Below are 22,976 nucleotides of genomic sequence, written 5' to 3'. Positions count from 1 at the left end.
CACTTGGCCCATCTGCGCTGAATGCGCTGGATATTGTTTGAGATTGGGAATGAATAGACTTCATCTTGAATCCTGGCAGGAGTGCTCCCCAGGTGTAGCTGAGCAAAACCTGGACTCGTCCCAAGTTCAGATCCCTCTCTCTGTTTACGTGCCAAAAATCAAGGTGTGTGTGGACACAAAAGATGTTAGTTGGTAGCTGAGCGATTGAAAGGTGTTTACACAGGAGTTAAGAAGGGTTGTCCCTGCCTAAAGACATTCTCAGCTGGCAAACAGTAAGTGGATATTATTTACAAATCAAGAGGTCAGCTATGTCAACCAGTGCTGCTTCTCACTCCCACTGTAATTGCACTGATTGTGTAGAAATCTATGAACGCTGTTGTCTTACCAGCTGTGTGTTTCTGGGAAAAATAAATAACAACCTAATTGTGTATCATCAGAGAGATAAAATGTGCATTCATTAAATAAAGCTTTGCAATTGTATATGTTCATGGACCATATATGTTCTACAAGCATGCATGTTTCAAACACCGGTGAGGCAGGGGGGATCGCATGTTAAAGAAGGCATTCTGTGACAATAACCAAAATTTTTGGTAATCTCAAAATCTTGAGCAATCAGTGCGTAGGAAGAGTAAATATTTTTCAGGAGCAGGCCTGCCAAAAGGTTCACATTACTTCCTTGAACGATTGATAGCTTGCCAATTGATTTATGATGCTCAATATGATATTTTGCAAAGCGATTAAAGGTTTCATCTTCTGCTTTCAGATTTCTTGTGAAATCGCCTACAGTTATATTTGTGGACAAATTTACTTCATTGTGAACTGCGGGTGAACTCACCTCAGCGCAGCTGGTTTAGGAGAACTGATCACCGCGTCTTGCAAAAAGGCAAGACCTGACGTATATTTAACTTCAGTAGACACTCTTTAGCCAAGATCTACAAAACAGGAAGCTGTATAGGTGTGAACTACCCCAAAATCCTGATTCCAGAACCAAGGTATGACAAACTTTGGAAGATAAAAATGTCTACAGAGGGATGCACACAATCTTTTTCTTATACAAAAAAGAACAAAACAACAACAACAACAACAGTAGTATAATTGATTGTTATTGTAAGTAGTAATCTGAGTGAAATTATACTTGTAAAGTATCAGAAATGAGTGTGAGTGACTGTGAATGCTGATGCATTACGACGAATTGCCCATAACAACAATATAAAACTTCTAACCTAAACAAATCAAACATAAGTTTATAACACAATTACCATGAAAAATACACTTGTAATAATAATAATAATAATAATAATAATAATAATAATAATAATAATAATAATAATAATAATAATAATAATAATAATAATAATAACACTACTCCAGAAGCTGCTCTGGTGCTTTCAGTAAAATCACATGATCTTCCTCTGTAGTCAGTAAGGGTAAGGGTTTTTCATCAGCTGTGCATACTTAAGTATACTTATAGTATTTGAGTATCTGAGTAGAGTACTTGTAACAATAACCCTCAGCTAGTTTCCAACACGTGCACATGTAAGACATTTTAAAACACTAAACCCAAAACAAAAACACACCTGGACTTCTATGTAGGGCAGTGTATAGACTACAATAACACTGCTGCGATATTTCAGTGCTGCTTGTGCTGCACTCAAACCAATTCTTGGTTTGCCATTCTGGAAATAAACAGTCACTGAGTGCAGGTATTTTATCACACCGTCCAGTCCGGCTCAGAGCGACTTCAATCTGCACAAACACCGACTGCGTGGTTCTTAAAACGCCCACAGAGGAGAAGCTGTCACACCAATCATAAATTAAGACGCACTGAGATGAATAATCTTTCTGAAACATGAGAGGGGAATTGTGAATCAGTTGGGTTGTATGTATCGCGGTGCTGCTCCCTCTCTCTCTCTCCCCCCCCCTCTCTCTCTGCTGATGGGAGGAGCGCAGAGCAGCTCCTCTCTGTATAAGAAGTGTTGAACGTTCAACAAGGGATTTTACACAGCTACTCAGGAGAAACGAAATGATCTGCCCTGGAGCCGCAGCAAAATGCTGGATGGACACCTACTCCTGGGATGGTTATCGTTCACAGTTATAGTGTATCTTCTCAACTTGCCTGGACCCACCATAGCATATTTCGGGTAAGAGATGACAGACGCACTGTTAAGTCCATGATGCTACTTTTCATTGATTTGATTGGTTCAAAGCAGGTATTTTTTTTTAAACGTCGTAAGTCACTGAAAACTCTTTAGTGAGTTTAGAAAGTGGAATAAGGAAGTTTATTTTTTTAAAGCACTGATTTCGGGTCAGCGAGGTATCACCTGGAGGCCTCACAGCTGGTGTGTGCAGCCGGTTGTCTGCTCAAGAATTTGCCTCAGTGAAGGTGCTTCTAATTAAAAAAAAAGTAGCAGTGTGGGGGTTATCTTAGAATGACATTAAATCAAATATAATCTAATATAATATAGGTGGAAGTATGTATGATTTTGACCGGTGAGAGCCCCCTCCCCTCCATTCTTTCCCTGACAATTGAGCCAGCGCCCACTGTACAGTGAGCGCGGCACGTTTGAGTGGCAGGTAGCGGTCAAGGGGTTATTTTGCTGAAACACTTGTAAAATCATATCCTTAGTCGACTCTGAAAACAGCCGTGGAGCCGAAAGGTGAGTGTATATGCCTCAGACTCAACAGCTGGTAACAATAAAGCGATCTGACTGACTGAACTGGTGGCCGAAACGTCTGCTCAGCTTGCACAGAAAAAATCCCCCCATCCAGCAAAAACATCACACAACTCTGGCAGTTTTTTTTTTCTTCTTCTTCTGCTACCTCCATCAGATAAAAGGAGAAACGAAAACAGCTGGAACACGTGTCAGGAAATTAATCTGAAAAATTTCGCGTTTCGTGAATCGTGTCCCGCACTTAACATTGTTTCATTTAGAAAGCGCACACGGGTGTATATTTCAAAGTAAGTCATTCCCAGGGAACGCCTTGGATTTTAGGTGTAGCCCACTATGACCTCCACTTCAGAGTGGCTACTCATGCTGCACTTTGCTTGCTCGTACGCTCTGCACTCTCAGCTTCCTATTCTGTCTTAGTTACAGAAGAACATTAACAGTGCTGGGAAGCCAAGGTCATTCAAATGAGGTCAGCATGTCAGGTGGGACCGCAGCCATATTTCACCTGGAGCTGGAGAGCTTTAATCCGAAAAGAAACCCACAGACTGGAATGTACCTGTGCAAGTGGAAATGCACATTAAACACATTTAAGATCTTGGTGCTTTTCTGTATTATCTACAAATATCTCTGTTGATGGGTGCTGTTAGTGCTCCCCTACAGGGTAGACACACACACAGACACACAGAGACAAACGGTTGTAGACTGCAGAGTGATGACACTTGAAGCTTTGCCAGCAGAGTCAAATTTATGGTAGGTATGGGTGTTGTGCAGGATCCAGGAGTGTTAGGCGATCTGGGAACTGATGTGAATCTGCAAGAGAGCACAAGAACTGTCCCCTAAGGGCCCATTAGCCTAGTATGTCAGACCTGCCGACCTGTTGAAGTGGGTTTTACATTCTCCTGGAGGCAAATGTTATCTGAATAGTATGTATTCGCTATTGAGTCAAGGCAAAAATAAGTTTTGGAAGTAGTAAAACGCTATGTATCTCACAGTAACTGTTTTTCAGATGTCTGGGTAATATTTTTTTCTTTGTTGGGGGGTGGGGGTGGAGTGTTGCACAAAGTGTTGGCACTAATTTTGGAAACTGGGTGATGCAAGCAAGTTGTGACACCTGCAGTAGTTCCGTGTGATGGAAATATCTCAGCCCCTTCTGAGCAAAGCATCATCATGTCTAATACTCATGCACGTATCAAGTAGTTTCTCTCTCTGCCTCTTGGTCTTTGGTTTCAATTCATTTCTAAAATTGCATTAGAAGGACAAATGTATCACTGCTCTCTGTTTCTGTCTCCCCTCCTGTTGCAGTGTCGCCCTTTGGCAGGCACTTGTATTAAAGATGACGTGCCAAATTGGCACCAAAATCAGCCCTAATGGCTCTAATGGTAATGCATATTTACTTATTCAGTTAGCACTTGCTTTCAATTACCTATGTCAGTCTGTTCTCTATCTGTGGCATGTGTAGTGCAGAGAGACATGTGGTATTACAATACTCCAGATTTATTATTCTGTGGCCCAGGGAGAAGGGAATATGAATGAGTGTCAGTGAATGATTTAGCCTTGCTGCTGAGGAACATGAAACATACTGAAAGAGCCTGCGCAGGTGACACAGATACAAAATGTGACTGCCCTGTGGCCGGCTTCCCAGAAACTCGACACCGATGACACTCCAGCACAGTCTTGCTCAGCTTTGACCGGGGGACATGCTAACACAAACCTGTTCAAATAAATATTCCATGAGCACGAGGCATCTTAGGGCCCCCTGGGTACGGATTTACTCAAAATAGAGGGTCAATGTTGCATACCCAATTTCCAAAGTGCGGTGGAGCATAAGTGTAACATAAACACAATCTCTCCTGCCTCTAGTCTGCTTTAGCTGAGGGTGGGGTGGGATTCCTGGCGTAGCCAAGCACCCGCTTAAATTGTCATCCTTTGCCACAAGAATGTGAACACTCATTTTCTTTCCCTCAGCCTGTTGTGGCAGGTGCTGGTTCTGCTAAATCCGTTATCATTAGAGCTTGAATTGGAGATGCTCACTGAGCTTGCCTTACTTACCTTAAGGTTACAGCACCTTGATCAGATATGGCGTTAACTGTCAGCAAAGGGGATGATTTGTTTGCTCAGGTGACCCCGTGAGGGCTTAGAGTGCTCTCTGAGACGACTCTGTTGGTCTAAATTGAAGTTTTGGTAAAAGGCTTGTCATTCTGCGGTCTTGTAAACTGTGCTGGATGTGAGTCCTTACACTGAGTCAAGGGTTTGTTTTTCTTTAGCACACATGCGACATATACAGGAAGGCTGCCCACAGTCATGCAACTGGGATTTACTAATCACAGACGCGCCGCAGCATCCGGAAGAAGCAAATATGGCGGTTGCTATTTAATTGCTGCAATATCCTTAAAATCTCTATCATCGGTTTGATCCTGAAGAGCAGAGCTCCTTTCAGATGCAATTATTGTTTTCAGCGCTCCATTAAGTGAGGCAGTAAGCCAAGAGCAACAGGATAGCAAATGGGATGTGTGTAAATTTATTGAGGAGGAGTGATGTTTCTTTTCTTTTTTCTTCAGTGTGCAGCCCGTCTGAGGATTTTATCATTTTGCTGACTTAGTTCCTGGCATGTATCAAACGACATTTTTTTTTTAAGTTTCAAAGGAGCCTTACTTCTTGAGCACAGTGCAAAAATGTTAAAAATTGTTTTTTAAGCAGCTCCATCTAACCATTTCCTTTGGTTCCCTCCTCCCCCCCATCCCTCCTGTCTTCTGGCTTGCCTGCCTTATGTGCGTGCTGGCATCCCTGCAGTGGTTTGTGGGGAGCTTCTGGGTGATTACCACTCATTAGAAGGAGCAGAGTTAGTGCGGGCTCAGGCTGGCGTTGCCTGGCAGACAGTGGTGGCAAGCGTCTCATTACCAGGCCTTAAGGACTGATTAGCCCTGACGTGCAGCAGGGCGGGGAGCACCGTTGATAGAGGGATTTCCCAACTACATAGGATATCCTGTGGCTATAGCCACACCTCAAAGGGTATCACTTTAGCATGAGCCAAGAAGATAGGATTCTCTTGACAGTGTAGTGTAGTGAGATCACGCGAACCTGGAAGCTTAGATAGCTGACCGCTTGTCCCTCTTAAAAGAGAGTTTTGTTTTCTTTATATTTTTGTTTGATACATCCAGATTTGAGCTAAGCCAGGCTTTGCTTTGAGCTCTGTACCCTGTTACATCCTTCTGGAGTCCTGCTATGTTAGTGGGTACCACATGGTGGTGCAGTACTGTCTGAGAGTGCAGGATGGTCTTCCATCAGCTCTTTCTTGTGTATAAATAGGAGACAAAACGTGAAAACATTAAATGTAAATGTAGTGCAAAATTTACTTGGCTTATGCCCACTTGTGGTCATCCTGCATGATGGGTTCAAAATGTCTTTGAACTTAAGCTTATAGAGCAAAGCTGTACTTTTCTTTTTTGCACAAATTTACATGTCTTTAAACTGGAAGATGCATAGTGTAGCTGCTGATTCAATGGGTTGAACCGTCAGTAATTACAGAGCTTGGTACTCACCTTTGTTAAGAAGAGCTCGGTGGCCCCTGATGTGGGCTGTTATGGGGCTCATACTGTGTAATAACATGGTTGTGATGGATATTTTTGAAGATTGAATGGTTTGGAGAGGCTTTTAAAATGCGTTTGGCGTGCTCACATTTGAAGGAGGTACAGTTCTCGTGTCATCAGGATGCCAAACAGACCACAATTAAGAGATGCTTGATTATAAAAGGGCAGCAGGTCCAGGCGTACATTTCATTGATGGATAGCTTGAAGATACGGAGAGGAAAATCTTCTTGGTTAAAATGCAAACATATGATGATCTTTGCAGATGGAGCTGGAGACATGGGCAATTTGCAAAACAGGAAAACTAATATAGACTCAAGATACTTTTAGTGGTCAGGCATTGATGAGATGATGCTAGTTAGTGTGACCACTATGTCCTGTGTTTTCCATCCTTGACCACAGGCGAGTTTTCTCTGCGTAGTTTGTGGGGATAGAAGAGACATGGCACCTCACACGTGCCAAGATTAGCAGACTGTCAAAACCCTCACTTAAAACTTTGGCCTTCCAGAGAATATCTGCTTTTATCACATCCAAGAAAAATAGATTTTGATACATTTAGTGTCTTTAAAAAAAAAAAAATCAAACAGATTATTTCTGCAGCAGTCAGCATAAAACCCTTTTTTCAGTATCATCCACCTGTTTGCAGGGTAACCTGAGTTTATCTTGCATAAACACGATCATATCGAAGACTAAGCTGATGTGCACTCAGATGCTTCACTGGGATGGGTGTGCTTATATACTCTAAGATTCTCCCAAAAGGCTTATTTATCCATAAAGCCAGAATATTAGTTTGAGAATGGACACAGTGAGACACACACTGACGTGAACAGGCCAAGGCACGGAAGACGTTCTGCGATTCACCCTGGGGCAGATTTCATTTCACGTTGAAAGTGACCCATTTGCATGACGTTCAGCTGCTTTTTTTAATCATCAAGCACTTGTCAAGAGTCAAACTTTTCTCACTCCCGTTGATATACGAGTCACGAGTGAGCACAAAAACAGCCGAAAAAATCTTTATCAGACGCGGTCAATCGACACTTCGCGTCTTTAACTTTGAAAAGTGCTGTGACAAAAGGTATTTGGGCTTTAATATTTTAAATGAGATTTAAAGGAATAACATGTTATATGTGAGAAAAAAAGTACTGTGTTTGTATCTGCTTTGCTGAATTTCTCTGACCTTAAAGTCTCACCAAATAGCCACAGTGTGGTTCAGCATGTGGAATCGGTGAGAGCCGAGTACAGTATGTGTGCCTGAGTGTGTTTGGTGTGTCGGTGCGCTGGTACAGGGCTACTCTGTGCCATGGTGTGGGCTAGAACTGGGGAGTCATGCGGACACTGCTGCACGCCCAATCTGTGCCAGTCACACAGTGACTATAACTGAGCTGCTGACCTTAGAAGCCTCGAGTTCTCACATAGCAGTTAAACCTCTTACCATGCCCCGCACTCCCATTCCCAGGGCCAGATCCTATAGTGCTGCCACTCGGCTACCAGTTTCCACATTCACAGTCGTGGATTAAAAAGTTAGGCTGGACACTCGATTTTTTTCTCCCCTTTTCCTACTTTTTTGACCTGTAAAACAAAAGTATTTTCTAGTGAAACTTATTACCCATGCGTAGTATCATATACATTTAAAATATCAGAGTCCTGTCTCCTTCAGATACTTTATGGGAGTAGTCTGACATACCCTCTGTGGGTTGTAAAGGACCAGAAACGACAGCAGATGACATAACTTTGGGTCATATCCTGTTAAGTCATACAAGATAGCGGACTTCCCCCCTAGCTTTGTGAACAGCAGTACTTCTAGACATTGCACGACATTCCCACTACGCAGAAAGGCTCATTACTCAACTAATAATGACTTACTTAAGTCCCAGGCCAGTACCACTTTGTTTTGTCGTGTTACTGCACTGTGTCAGTCACAGCTTGTTAGAAGCAATCACAACACCCAGCGCTTTCAACTAGGGACTTATCTTATCTTAGCCATATACACAATCGTTTACTCTTTCCCCCATTTTTTGTTTTTGTTTTAATGATTCAGGGAATTAACAGTTTCTTTCACCATGGAGAAAATGCCTGAGGTCAGTGTAGGATTTCTTCTCTTACACTTCTTCTTGGAGGTGGACAACAGCAACCAGAGAGTCATTCGACACTGATACATGGTTTCTCCAATTATTCATGTCTAAGCTGTGGAGCACATTGTCAGCAATGGTTAGAGAGGGCCAGTGGGAAAACACTACACACGCTCACATTCCTACTACCTCTGGCATGGCCTGGGATACACCAGATGGGACTTGGGCAGGGTGGTCTGAAGTTCATCCAACATTTCTGAGAAAAGCACACAACTTTCTCTCCCCCCCCCCAAAAGGAGCATTTTTAAATGCTGTTATGGCAGCAGGAAAAAGTGAAAGGAAAAGAAAAAAGGGATCTCCGATGGTAAGCCTAATTTACTGCAAAAACTCAGAGTTTCAGAGTAATATGTTTTCTTACGTTGCACATATTAATATCAGGTGAGCACGGCAGTTTGTCTTCATCACAGTTAAACTTTTCCAGGACACATGTTCACGTCTATCATTGTCTTGTGTAGGTTAAGGTCGTAGACGGCAATAGTTTTGTCTAGAGACCGTTTTGTTTTGAGCCAACAGCTGGGTTGGAATGATTGACATTCGTTTAGAGTAACTGACCAGTGGGAATAGGGGAAGTTTGGAGAAAAGGGGAAAAAAGGAGGAGAAGAAGGAGGGGGGTTGGTTGTGATCTAGGAGACAGTAGACCACACAACCTGCAAGTTGAGGCTGATGGAGAAATTGTGGCTTTTGTGCTTTTTTTTTTTTTTTTCCTGTCTGGGCGCATTTAGCCACAACTTGTAGGTGTTGACTTAAGCTTGTAAGACTCCACGTGCGTGTGCACATAGATCCATGCGTGTAGCTGCGTGAATTCTTTCCCCAAAAAACTGAAAGTTTTTTTTGTTTGTTTTACTGTATTAACTTGTTGTTTTAATTAAGAAAACATATTTTCAATGATATTGCTCAGCAGGTGGTTTTCTTATCTCCAGGGGGTGATTACACACTAGGTCAGCAATCTGTAATATCACGTTTACTGAATATGGATATCTTCTACAGAGGCTGCAGATCCTAACATAGAAAGCATCCATACAGAGCCGCAGCCCTGTACATTCTCTTAATTCTTTAAGACTCATCCCTTCTTATGTATCGTCAGCAAAAATTTCTGTTTGACCGCCAACTGTTCAAAATGCAAACATACATTAACAAAAAGGAGAAAATAACCTCTTATTTAACAACCAGATGTTTGGCGTGTTTGCTTGATTTAGATTTACTTTTTCTAAGGTTTTCAACTTTAGACTCTCGAGATTAATGTCTATACAGAGACTGTTAATATATGTCTCTGTGGGCACATGAGCACCACGAGTAATTAACAAGCTGCGTTTGTAGTCTGAGAAAGAATTTGTTTAGGCCTAGCACATTTAAGTAATAGGATTTTTTTCTGACTATGACAGATAGTAGGTATCCTTAGCTGTCTACATACCTTACTAATAAAGAAAGAGCAGAATTACCAGCTGAGGGTCACTTCCAGGAGTGCAATGAAAAGTCAGAGAGCGAGTGATGATGGCAAAGTTTAGAGTTAGTCAATGATTTCCTTGAAGGATTGACTGTCGTGCTCCGCCGCGTGAAATGAGCCATTTTCGCTGAACCCGCTGCATTGGAAAATGTATATAAAGTAAATGTCACGGGCAATGGGAGGTGCTGACAGGTGGAGAGAAAGGACTAAACAAACTGCACTGTTACCAAGTGAAAGACAGTGGAGGAGGTGCAGCGTGAGAGTAGGTCAGTGATGTCTGCACAGTGTGTAGAGGCAAGAGTGTGAATGGAAAAAGCAAAGCTGAGCAAACATCAGCAGGAATCCCACCTCACATGGGATAATAATGAGTTTTATATGTTGGTGTTATATTCTGTGTGTAATTGGTGTTGCTGTGCCAACACCTCAAACAAAAACACGACAGAAAATGGGCCGTGATGTGAAAACACATGTTCGTGCTTTCTTATTCACTGTGGAGAAGATACTGCGAAGATGCGTGCGCGTTGCTTTGAAGCGCGCACGTTTCGTGATAATCACGTGGATTCAGGATGGATGCTTTTAATGGACGTGATATAAACGACATGTAGGAGTGAAAACTGTTGGATGTGTTGATGTGAACACGAATCAGACAAGGTTAATTATAGGTAACTTTAAAAAATTGGATATCTACACGGTATATTAGCAGTTGTCTTTGCGTCGTTCACCTTTGACCTTTTCTGTGAATTACATTTATTCTAGAAAAAGTGGTCCCATATTTTTTAAGAAACGCTCTCATGGAGCGAGCGATTGTTGTCACCGTTGCAGGAAGTCTCCAGTTACTCCTTTTTGTCCGAGTCTCAGAGTCGACTTTATGATTGACCCAGGCTAACTCTTATCCAATTCTTTTCCTCTTAGCGAGTTGAATGAGTTCATTCTTCAGCAAACAGCAGTGTGATTTATTTATTTATTTATTTTCTCAGATCATCTTATTGGAATGTGTGATAGCAGGGTGATAGCAGGGCTCACTGTCCTTCATCCAGGGAAAATATTATCTTGAATCCAGCGAATTTGAATCGGATTAAAATGAACAACTCCTCTCCTCAAGTATTAAAAAGTGCATCCATTTGTAAACATTTTTTTTTAAATATAGAAGAAAATAAAGCACGGTACATCTGCGATACTATTTGACTGCATTCTCGTCTGCCACAGAGTGGAAACATTGCACAAGAGTGAGCTTTGGCCAGTAGTTTCTTCTCCAGAGATGTGAAGAAGTATTTCTCTGCACGTATGTCCATCTCCTCCTCGCTTTACCCTCAGGCTTTCTTTGCAACTAGCTAGAAAACCCCCCACCTTTCTTTGAAAAAGAGACAGCGGTGCTGAGATCAGTGTCGTGTCATCTTTGGCTTCCCTCCAGCTTCACGCTTACCATCGTTTTTGTCTCAGACAAGTAGACGTTACCGAGGCATCTGAGGCCTGTCGTTCTAATACTTGCAGGCATGTAGGGGTTTGGGAAGGTCTGAGCTGATACGTGTTACTGTGCATGTCTTTCTGAGGAATGTCCACAGCATATTGGTATTTGTATATTTCAGCTACCATTAGCAGCCTTTCCAAAGCAGTACACTTAATCGATGTCTCTGTGTTCATTTCCAGACATTTGCATGAGCAAAATGTTGTGTGCATTCAAAAAAAAAAGTCTAAAATGTTCTTTAACATGACAGGTTCTTTGCTCCGCAGCGTTATTCAATCCCTGACATTCGCTTGCAAAAGAAGTGCTGAGGAAAGGTTGGCAATCGTACGCGACACGCCGGGCCTGTTGGATTTGTTTGTTTAGAGACTTTATGTTTGTTTCCTTGACATTGCAATCAGAGTGTCTTAACAAAGCGTGAAACAATTTAGAGGAAAATGTCAGTTGTTCAGAGAAAGACACCCTTTGCCTCGCTGCGTACGCCTCAAACCATACATTTTTCTTATTCTCCAAGTGTGTTGGGAGGGCGATCTCTGTCAAGACACAGCTTGCCAGGTTTCCATTTGAACTTGCTGTCAGACAAGTTAAGAAGAGGCAAACACACTTTGCAAAAAGAAAACCGTTCGAGCCATTCTGAAAGCAAACCCCGAGGACTCCTTTTTTGATTTGACTACACGGATTCTCAACCAGACTATGAATTTATTGTAAAGAAAAATATCAAATAACATCTGTGAACTATTAAGTTCACTGATATTAAATTGAGCACTCGAGGGGAAACATTTCAGTCGGTTATTGGACTTAATAAAACAAATCTTGTGTTGAATAAATCCTGTGACCTTCTGTTCGTGACTCAAGTGATCATGAGTGGTGACAGAATATTCTCTGAAAAATAATGAAGAAGTCTAAAATGTGAGTAATGCGAATCAACGCTCATCGCTTCTGGTACATTAACTAACCAGGTGTAGACAGTGAGCAGGTGCTCTGCACCTTTACAAAAATATTGCAGAATTTATTTCCATCTTCTTTTCAGACTGCTTGGCTGTAGTAAACTGTGAGGCAACGTTCCCATTTGCTGCGGTTACACTTCACAGTTATAAAGTTGGACTTCTTTTAATTGGTTTGGCTGTATGCATACTTTTAGCAACCAGGAACGGATGGACAACAATTTATGACTGTTGGTATATTAGTGCTGTGATAGTGGAAATATGAAGGATTAAAGTGTTAATCTTAAAATCTTGCTAAATGTGTTTTGTCATCACAGCTGAAAGCAGCAAACATTGGCCCAAAAAGCAAATGCAGTTCCGATTGCTCTCTTTTCAAATTAAAATAATTCTTCACTGTCTCTCAAGTACGCTTTTTCAGATGTTGTGCCTTGGTGTTGACATGTGCAAGCTGTAATCCTTAGTGCACTGGAAAATTCAGCCTACACTGAATGCCAGGAGTCCAGATCATTGATAAATAATCTCATTGATAAATACGGTGTCGCTCCTTGCACAAGTATCCTTCAAAAGTCTGAAGTCCAGCTGCAAAAAGCACACAGGCCAGAGAGCTTGTGCATTTTGTGAGTTCAGTAAATCCATTTATTCTTCAGTTTCACTTTAACAGTGTAAAGGAGGCCAGAAATTACACATAATGAACAACTAGGGTGCCAGTCTGTCAGTTGGTGTGACCAAAATGGTCACAGGCTGACAGTCATGTCCCCCGTGTGTGTTTATGAAAGTAATGCCCTGCGCTCTCCATCACAACCTCAGAACGCTGGTTATAGGTTTTGCCAGCTATGTGGCAGTCCCCGCTTTGTGTGTTTTATATATGCATCCCCTAAATAAACTGACGAAAGGAGTGCAAGTCTGCCACATGTTCTCCATACCATGTTTAGAATCGAAATTCTTGCTTGCTGTATTTAAAGTACTTTGCAGCCGTAGGATGAATACAGGTGCCTTGTTTATGCAGTTGTTCTTAGAGTCTTAAGCTCATTCCTGATGGTCTGCCTTTGTTTGATTCATAAATGTTGCTGAGCGTAATAATAAACAACAAATTTTGTTTAAGCATTATTTAAAAATATAATTTCTAACTTGTACTCGCTTCATCAAGAGCGCTGGGATTAACTTTAACTATTGGCTGTCTGGAGCACCGTGTCATTTCCCAGTAGCCTAAGGGCCACTTTGGGCTACTGTGAACAGTCATCTTGACTGTTTGCTACATTATATGTAGCAAACAGGAGTGAGTTGACAGACCTCTCAGACACCCTTGACTCCCGCAGACTGCATGCATCTCCACAGCATGCTTAGCATCAGAGTTCACACCCCAAAGACTTGCACAGATGTGCACTTGAATCTGCTCATTCTCGCTTTCTGCAAGGGAGTGCTTCTTAACAGGTAACACCTGTTAAGAAGGTAACACCTGTTAAGAAGAAGACCATCCAATATAAAAGGTTAAAAAAAGGGTCTGGGTCTGGGTGGACTGTAGCTTAAACACACACATTTCTTGTGGTGGTGTATCTTAAGTTCAGTTTCGGGGGATTTTGTTTGATACTTTTGTTTGTCAAAAAATAAAGCTGCAGAGTTCAAGGTTTTCTTTGTGGGCATTTTGAGAGCACTGTTAGCATACCTGAAAACCTCAGTGTTGAGATTGGCTGGTTGGTCCCATTGTGTTTATAATGTTGTTAACATTTATTTCAGATAAGTGGGCCAGTTTCAGTGACGGGGGTTTAGCTACATACCATAATTAATGATAACTGTGGCATTATGTCAAATCAGATAACAATATTATGTCAACATCACATAATAAAAGAGCACATGAATTAACTAGTTGTTCTTTTGTGGAGTTTATTTTATTTCATTTTTTTCTTTGTAGATACCGACACTTTCACCACCAACATTCTTTCCAGTTTCCAAAGTGGATGTCCAATAATCTTTTGACATAATAATTATGTAGTAAAAAGCCTGATCACCAGGTAGTACCCGATTACAATTTGCATGAACAGAGTGGCGTGGGATGGAGTCAAATTGCTGTTCCAGTCTGGCCCTAAGCGAAACCCCTTGATGACATCATAAATGAGAGTTTAGCCCAGAGTGAGGTGGGACAGAAACACAGAACTAAAAAGATCACCACGTTTTATGTCCCCTACAGAAAGTCTAGATTTTCAGATGTAAAGACTTTTATACAATATATAAGACTATTTATAATGACAGCAGCAATACTGTGTGCCATGTTTAAATCTGTACAGCGAGGTACAACCTGCCACCCATCTGAAGGATCTGGTATAAATATTTAACCAACCATTTGCTGGCTACTGTTTTACTGTAACACGACAGACATGATCACAGAATAGAAATGTTTAAAATGTCCCCACACTAACTGAATGCCTTGTTATCTGCACAATCTAACCTCGTACTGCAGTATTAAAGTGGTCAGTATGCAGCTGATGCTGGAAGTTTATTGCTGTAAAATGGAAAAAAAATTGATTTCAGGAACTTTTGGTAGAACTTCAATATACAGCCCATAAGCTACGGTCCAGTTGCCCATGTAAATCTTTGTGAATAGGTTGCAATTTTCAGTACAAAGACTTGTGTTCCTACTGGTACTTAAAATGTCACTACAGTAAAATAACATAGTAAGTAACCTTTTTTTAGTTTTAAAGGAGAGGAGAAACTAATTACAACTACAGGTATTTTTAAATAAAGGAGGTCTGATCTATAATACAGCCCACACCACTAATAATACTGTGTACTTACATTGTAAGGGGCAGAGATATTGATTTACCTGCTTCTGAAATAACCTAAAGTTACTGAGTACATTTTCTTTTTTGAAAGTACTCCAAAGGCACTCTTACATTAAGTGCCCCGTTTCTTTTGAATTTCCCCGTGGATAAAAACTACTCACAAAAATGCTAACAGCATAATTTGTTTCTCCTTTGCTTTAAAACAAAAGCTAATTATAACTCCATTGTTCTACAACAGGATTTTTAGGTATCCAAAATTCAAAAGAATTACATGGTAAACCTGACTTTTCCACCACTGCAGAGAATTTGCTCTTTACTCAGACACACCTCCACCGAGAGTTGATCTCAATCTCCAGCAAATGTTGAATTCCCCAGAACATTAACCACTGAACAGCTGAATTCATTTGAACATTAACCAAACTTTTGAGCATTATGTGAGCAGCTGTGCTTCCTGTGCTGTTTATGCAGTATAGCTTTGCTACTTTTGTTTGTTCAGGAAGGTCAGTATCCTGTTGTTCTGTCTGAATACTTTATCAAGACAATCCCAGTACCTTTCTGTTTCCAAATGGCTTGTGATGTTTTCTTCCAGGTTGACAGGTAATGAACCGTTGTCTGTCCTGCCACTGAACTCTTTACCAGAGGAGAGCATAGGCAGGGCCCACTTCAAGCTGTGTGACCGGCTCAAACTAGAAAAGAAGCAGCGCAGGATGTGCAGACGAGACCCGGGCGTGGCGGAGACTCTAAGAGAGGCCATCACCATGAGCGCCCTAGAATGCCAGTACCAATTCCGCTTTGAGAGGTGGAACTGCACCTTAGAGGGGCGCCACCGAGCCAACATATTAAAAAGAGGTGATTATTACTACTTTTCTTCCCATTTGAATATGCATTTTATTCTTGTGCACTTAAAACCTAATGTGTGAGTGAGCCAACTCTTTAGAAAACCCTTTATTTTCCTGTCTCCCAATTGCCACTCTCCATCGGGCTTCTCTAGGATTTAAAGAGACGGCCTTCTTGTACGCCATCTCCTCAGCGGGTCTAACTCATGCCATGGCCAAAGCTTGCAGCGCAGGACGCATGGAGCGCTGTACATGCGACGAGGCCCCCGACCTGGAGAACCGTAAGGCGTGGCAGTGGGGAGGCTGCGGAGACAACCTCAAATACGCAAACAAGTTTGTCAAGGACTTCCTGGGCAAACGCTCGAACAAGGATCTACGTGCACGTGTGGACATGCACAATACGAACGTGGGCATGAAGGTAAGTGCGTCAAATGGTCATGACGTACCGACCGATAGCACTATTTACTTACTTGGTCTAACCAAAGACACGATCTAGCTGCACCATGGGAAATGGGGGATTCATTCATTCTGGAGCTTGACCCGTGCTTCGAGCCAAAAGTCAGCCGACGCAACAAAAGCAAATATCTCAACATCTGCTGCTTTGATCTCAGATCTCCAACTCCTTCTACGACATTGTTGCCTCTTAGAGGTGTATGATGATCTGTGACAGCAACAATATTAGCTAATAATTTATTGAAAACATTAAATTCGACTTCATATTAATTTGTGACAGTTATTCATCTACATGTCAGCGATGTTGGAAAACTTTTAAGGAGTAACAGTCAAAGAAAAAGAAAGATTTATCAAACTCTAATTTCATAGCAGTATATTCACCCAAAGTGTCAGCTTCACTCGCCTTTTATTAACGCTGCAATTTCTACAGACTTTGAGTTATTCCATACACATGAATCTAACTAGGAAACACACTAAAGTTTGAAGAGGGTCAGAGTTCATATGGCGAGACAGACATTATGTAAACAGAAAGGTTTGCTAATTGCTTGTATGAATCATTTAAACGATGGGAAAATAGCATTAATACAATATACTCTGAGTTCTTTTTGTCGGCAAACATCAATGTGAAGTACCGATTCATTTTGCGCCATATCCTGGATACACTGCATTTCCATATCTTGGCTTTTGCTTTTGTACTGGAGTTTAAACATTACAGCACTGCTGTTTGACTCAAAGGGCTCCATCTTAACTGTCTCCAAATATGTAATTAGGATCACCAGATGGGACCTGAACTTCCCTACACCTGGATGATGTTAACTGGGGCATTTTGGGAGAGCAAAATCAATTGAAAATTGTGAAGTGTTTCAAAAATCCAACACACAAGTTTAAAAGAAACCCAGAGTAATGCTGCTGTAAATTTTAGTGAAATCTGAAAGTGTTCATTAGTCAATATTTGGTTTTCTCTCTCAGATTAGATAGGCTAAGAGTCTCATTTGTGCTCTGGTAGAATTTGTGGTGAGCAAATACGGGTTTTTCATCTTGGAAGTGTTTTTAATAGCAGAATAAATGCTCCTAATATGTCAAGCCAAAGCAAACTAATGGTCTGGAATATATTTCTTTTACTGTGCTTTGTGCCTCTTGTGGCCTTTTTCATTTTGGTTTCAAAATGAATTACAGCTAAAGCACACTTCCCAAATATTAACAGATATAAAACTCTCCCCCAAACGAATGCGAGCTCTTCCTTTTCAACTTGGCTCTCCTAAATCCAGTCTCCTTGGAGATTTTATTTGTGATAAAAGATTTACAACATTGTTTTGGCTCTTTCTTTGTTTTTTTCTTTTCGTAATTTGCACGTGTAGCGAGGTGTATCGCATTCGCTCAGGATGAATTCCCACGCCGAGGACAATATTGGAATGTTCGAGCCTCTGCATCCCCCTGACATTTTAAAGGCTGACCTATCAAATTTTCTTGACCTGCTGGTGTGATGAATATGCACTTCCTGCTCCCCGATCTCTCTCACAGTCTGAGAAAAGATTTGAAAATTGTTTCCAAACCCTGTATAAGACAATATGTTATTGTCATTGATTCTCGTGGACACGCTCTGCTTTACACATTGTGGTGGATGCAGAAATGAACTCTGGCTGACTGCTAGGGGGTCAAGTGATATTAAAGTAACGTGTCGTGGTCTCTTTAGCTGATAATTCCTCTGTTTCACTTGCAATTATGTGTGATTTTGTGTAAGACAAAAAACGGTTTCTTCGGTATTCCTTCTCTTCCCAAACGTTTGCGTGACTTTGCTCTGGGTTATGCCAAAATTACCGCGCTATAGCGCTGGGTTGATCAACTCTGAGCTTAAAAAACACATTTTAGTAAAGTACCCAGTATAGGGGGAGGTATGAAGCGTTCCCATAGTTGACTGAATGGATTGTTTTGTGGCTTCTTCTTACCCATAACCTCCCCTCACTTATCATAATAACCACAACTGTTTAATCAAAGTTTCATCTGTGGTTATTATAACAAAATCAATCCTCCCACAAACTATAATTCACTTTTTCTTTTATACAAGAAGCCTCAGACGCCATTGTTCTCCTTTAGTTCACAAGCAATAAGTGAAGTTTTTCCCCTTTAATTATGATATTAAAGAGAGCAATGAATGTAAAATATATGTCTATAACCTTCCCAAGCCGCCGTACTCCACCCAGTTCATCTAGTTGTGAGAATACTTTAATGAATTGGCTCTTTCAAGTTCTGTTTGCTAAACAAAAGCTTGTTAAATTGCATACCTTTCATTGTGTGCCTTCACAGGTTCTCAGTGGCTAACAGTATTGCTCTGTGTCTGGTCCAGGTAATCAAGGCTGGAGTGGAGACCACTTGCAAATGCCATGGCGTCTCTGGCTCCTGCACCGTCCAGACCTGTTGGAGGCAGCTCCAGCCCTTCCATGAGATCGGCAAGCAGCTGAAGCAGCGTTACGAGACCTCCGTCAAGGTCGGCAGCTCCACCAACGAGGCCACCGGGGAGGGGGAGATCTCCACGGGCCGCAACCAGCAGCAGCAGCAGCAGCAACAACAACAACAGCCCCTGCCCGGCCTGAACGATCAAATCCCCCGCACTATGGACTTGCTCCACATCGAGGACTCACCCAGTTTCTGTAGACCCACCAAATATTCACCGGGCACTGCAGCCCGCAAATGCTACAAGGACAAAAACTGTGATGCTATCTGTTGCGGGCGAGGCCACAACACTCAAAGCAGGGAGGTGACCAGGCCTTGCCAATGCCAGGTGCGCTGGTGCTGCTACGTTGAATGCAAGCAGTGCACACAGAGAGAGGAGGTCTACACCTGCAAGGGGTAAACGGGGCACCGTTCAGCCCTTTCAGTCAGAGGAAGGTGGTTGTGTTGAAGAGGAGCATTTTTTTTTCTCATGCAGAGTTTTGCTTTCGGTGTCGGAGCAGCGTTCTGCAAGCAAAAAAGGAGCGAGCCAAGAAGCAATAAGCACTTTGAGGGATTTCTGTGGGTTGGGTTTCAGAGGTCCTGCAGAATAAAAACTTTCTCAGACAACTGGGTCAACATCTCAAGCTCTTTATCACAGCGTTACCTTGAAGAGAGACGCTTTCACTTTCCTTTAAGAAAAACAAAAATCTTTGTCATCAATTCACAAGAAAACCGATTAATGCCCAGTTAATGAGGATACAACACAAGGACAGTTACACCAACAGACTGATTTCTGGGGCTTTGCCCAAAGAGGAATGGTGTGTGTGTGTGTGTGTTTGTCAATTTTTACGTGTGTACAGTATTTGTAAGCATGTGAACATGAGGTAGATAGCGGGGGGGGGGGGGGGGGGGAGCAGAAAAATTAAGTGACGACTTTTTATGGCGATTCAAAACCATATACGGAAACTGAAAAAAAAAGGAAAAAGACAGGGTGTAAGAATTGCTCTACACGCACATATTTACACTCACACACATTGTGTGTTTGCATATATATGTACATAAATTCAGTTATATTGTAATGATATTATATAAGCCACTTATCTAACTATGTTAAAACAAACCACTAACCACACAAATGTTTTGTTGTTTGTGTGCTCTTGCTCAGTTTTCTTTTTGATTCATGTTGACAAGGCCCTTTGGAAAGCAGCACACTTGTGTCTGACATCTTTCTGTGGATAATTTATAGATCCTTTGGGACTACTCCTTCATGAGGAGGAACAAAAATATCTTTAATTTTTTTCTTTTTTTGTAATATTGTTTTATGAAGCTGTTAGTACATACATTAACAGAAGATAACTAAACCAGTCAGTTTAGGCTATTCTCGGCCAGTGTTCAGGGAATAACTTAAACCACTATATGTGTTTGACTAAACCAGAAAGAACATCCGAATCCAAGGTGGCGATGACAGCGGCCTTGTTATTACAGTCAAAAGCATAGCAACAGGTGATCTCTCGATCAGCAGAAGGCCCACGTGAGACTCGGATCAAAAATTGTAGAGCTTTGTGAAGCTTAAATCTACTTTGAAGTTCAAAAGAAAACTGTGGAGAACTGGAGGAATTTAACTCCCTGTCATTTCGTATTCTTCCTTCCTCTTCTGCTTCCTCAAATTTGATTGAGCCATATGAAATACATTGACACGCAGTGTGTACAGTGGAAGTTCAAACAGTATGGGGCGACTGACTTTTTGTTCAAGTGAAGATGAAAGCATAAGCCTCTTAGCTAATATAAAGATCTATTATAAAACTAATATTTGTGTAATTGTTCCGCAAATTTATGTCTACGTTTTACTAATCGGCTGTCTTCTTTCTGAAGTCAGTGAAGTTGTTTTTATAAGTTAACTTTACCTTTTCATCTTGTTGCTGAGCACCTTTTGACACAGTTAACACAACGCAGCATGCTGACCCCACCATACAAGAGTGACGGTTTGACACTGCAGGAAGTACTGCGTGGTATGAAATAATAAACTTCAGTCTGGCTTTTTCTTAGCCTATCATAAAGAAACAGAGGAAACTGCTACTTTTAACAAAATTAGCCCATCAGCACCTCTAAACTCACTGTTTGGCCTCCTATATCTTGTTTGTTTAATCCAGGAAGTTAAACCACGCCTCGTCTTTGTTACGCTTTTTTGTACATATTAAACAGACAGGATGTAACTTGTTAATCAGTGAACCTTAAAGGTACTGAAAGGTGGCTTTTGATACCTTCAGGCACATTTCAGTCTCGCTGTGTCCAAGTTTGCGGCGTTTATGCAAAGCTAACTAGCTGACTGATAACTTTAGTTTCTCTTCTCGTGACCAAGAAGAACATGCAAATTGTTTCCATTACAGTTTTATGAGAAATGCCTCTGTGCACACAAACAATGCAGACAAACTTTTGTCATATTCTCAGCACTTAGTGCTTAGAAACATTATATTTTATCAAACACAGGACCTTATAGGCCATATTTTAGATTGGTGTGAATTAACTACTGAGTGAGGGACCCAGCTTTGTATTATAGCACCATTCACGCACTGAAGCCCAAAAGCCCTTTAAAGTATTTAAAGATCTGTATTTATGGATACAGTGCAGTGCAGAATCTTTTTTTCTTCTTGTTTTTTATTAAAAAATGTAAATAGCAAAGGTTTCTTCTCCTGTGGTATAGAGACAAAAGTGAGGCACATGTTCAACTCTCACAAGCATCTGAAACACAAATTGAAATTAAATAAATGGTGAAGCATTTGCTGAAACGGCATACAGCTGCTGAAACGAGATGGTTACAGATTTCAATCATCAATGCTGCACAGTGCATTTTTAAAAAAGGAGTTTCACAGTGTTTTAAATCAAAGCTCCCTCTGATAAGAAGAGAACCGTGCATGGCTTGTTTGTCTAAAGGAGATGAATTCCAAGCATTTTGATATGAGATGGCATGCCAAATAAAGACTGGTCAAAACATATACATAGAACTTTGCACGCTACATGGAAACCATAATAGCTATGCAGAGACGCAAAGCACAAATGCCTGCTCGCCACAGCTTCTGGTGTGTGTTTGCGCCACACACTCTGCCTCGGCCCAAACACGGTGAGGTTCTCTACTATTGAACGGATTCAAAACAGACACGACAGGAAATGCAAACAGATTGCATTTTTGTTTGTTTATAGATTGTACATAGGCGTAGAAATTTATTCCAGAAAAGAGGAGCATGATGCAGCAGTCCGCTGGGTTTTTAGATGTCACAGTCATCCACGCTCTCAAATCCAAAACTCTGCACTGTTTAGTCATCAGTGGATCATGTACAAAATTCTATGTTGTAGAGAAAAGAAAGATAAATTATTTTTTAAATATATTATGAGCATGTGTTTAGTGTAAATAACTTCAAAGTCTAAATTGATTTTATATCCTGTATTTTTTACTCTGTTTTCTTTTTGGGTGTTTGTTCCTTTTGGGGTGGAGGCTTCGAGAAGCAGTGTATACTATCAACATATTTCATTTTATATCTCAAGATTGTTATCTAAGCACTAACAAATCCTAACAAAATTCAAATCAGCTCACTTTTAGTTGGTTTAATTCACTCGCGGTAATGCAGTTTCTGAAAGCATGCAAAGAAAATCACAGTTATCAAGAATATTTTATAGAACTTAATCTTGTATAATCAGCGGTGTTGTGAAAGGACTGATGATCAGTATGGACTTGTTCACCTTTGGGTCACTTTACATGTACATGTACTTTTTGTTAGGATTTGTGCTGTGCTTGTAAAACAAAGATAAAATACACCAGCTATGTATTGTCCTTTGTGATAATATTACACCAACAAAGCTTTGTCCATGTTCACTTATTCATGTCTTATGGGAACTCTAAATTATTTTCCTCTACCTCATGTGTATAGCTTGTAGGTTTAAACAGATCACAAATGACTGGTAAGAATGTATTTAAGTTATTTAACATCTTTGTATAACAAAGGCGGAAAAAATCTGAAATAATAAATGGATTTTTAAATTATTTAATATGTATTTGCATTATTTGGTAGCATTGAAGTTTAATTAGTATATCATACCTTGAATTTAAAGTTCTTCCATTATTGATGGCACATATTTCAAGGTTCATGGTTCTTTATTTGTCACATGCATATTTATACATATATTATTATACATATACACAAATATATATTTGCTGGATTCAGCCTCTGAAAATATGAAATTAATATGTTCACT

General features: G+C 40.9%; 1 protein-coding gene across 1 annotated transcript; it reads left to right on the top strand.

The window, feature by feature from the left end:
* The first annotated feature begins 1,875 nt into the window (after nt 1-1,875).
* On the top strand, nt 1,876-22,771 carry wnt9a (wingless-type MMTV integration site family, member 9A). The gene is made up of 4 exons (XM_085141559.1): nt 1,876-2,141; nt 15,599-15,858; nt 16,001-16,263; nt 18,643-22,771. The coding sequence occupies exons 1-4, from the start codon at nt 2,050-2,052 to the stop codon at nt 19,147-19,149; spliced, it is 1,122 nt and encodes a 373-aa protein (XP_084997685.1). The 5' UTR covers nt 1,876-2,049; the 3' UTR covers nt 19,150-22,771.
* The last annotated feature ends 205 nt before the right edge of the window (nt 22,772-22,976 follow it).

Source organism: Neolamprologus multifasciatus, chromosome 18 (genome assembly GCF_963576455.1).
Source record: "Neolamprologus multifasciatus chromosome 18, fNeoMul1.2, whole genome shotgun sequence".
In the NCBI taxonomy this organism is placed as follows: Eukaryota; Metazoa; Chordata; class Actinopteri; order Cichliformes; family Cichlidae; genus Neolamprologus; species Neolamprologus multifasciatus.
The sequence above is the reverse complement of the archived record's forward strand: the minus strand, read 5'-3'. Positions and strand labels throughout refer to the sequence as shown.

Coding starts and splice junctions, on each gene's coding strand:
- wnt9a (XM_085141559.1), top strand. CDS start 2,050: ATGCTGGATGGACACCTACTCCTGGGATGGTTATCGTTCACAGTTATA. Junction 15,859..16,000: donor AGCCAACATATTAAAAAGAG/GTGATTATTACT, acceptor GGGCTTCTCTAG/GATTTAAAGAGACGGCCTTC. Junction 16,264..18,642: donor ATACGAACGTGGGCATGAAG/GTAAGTGCGTCA, acceptor TGTCTGGTCCAG/GTAATCAAGGCTGGAGTGGA.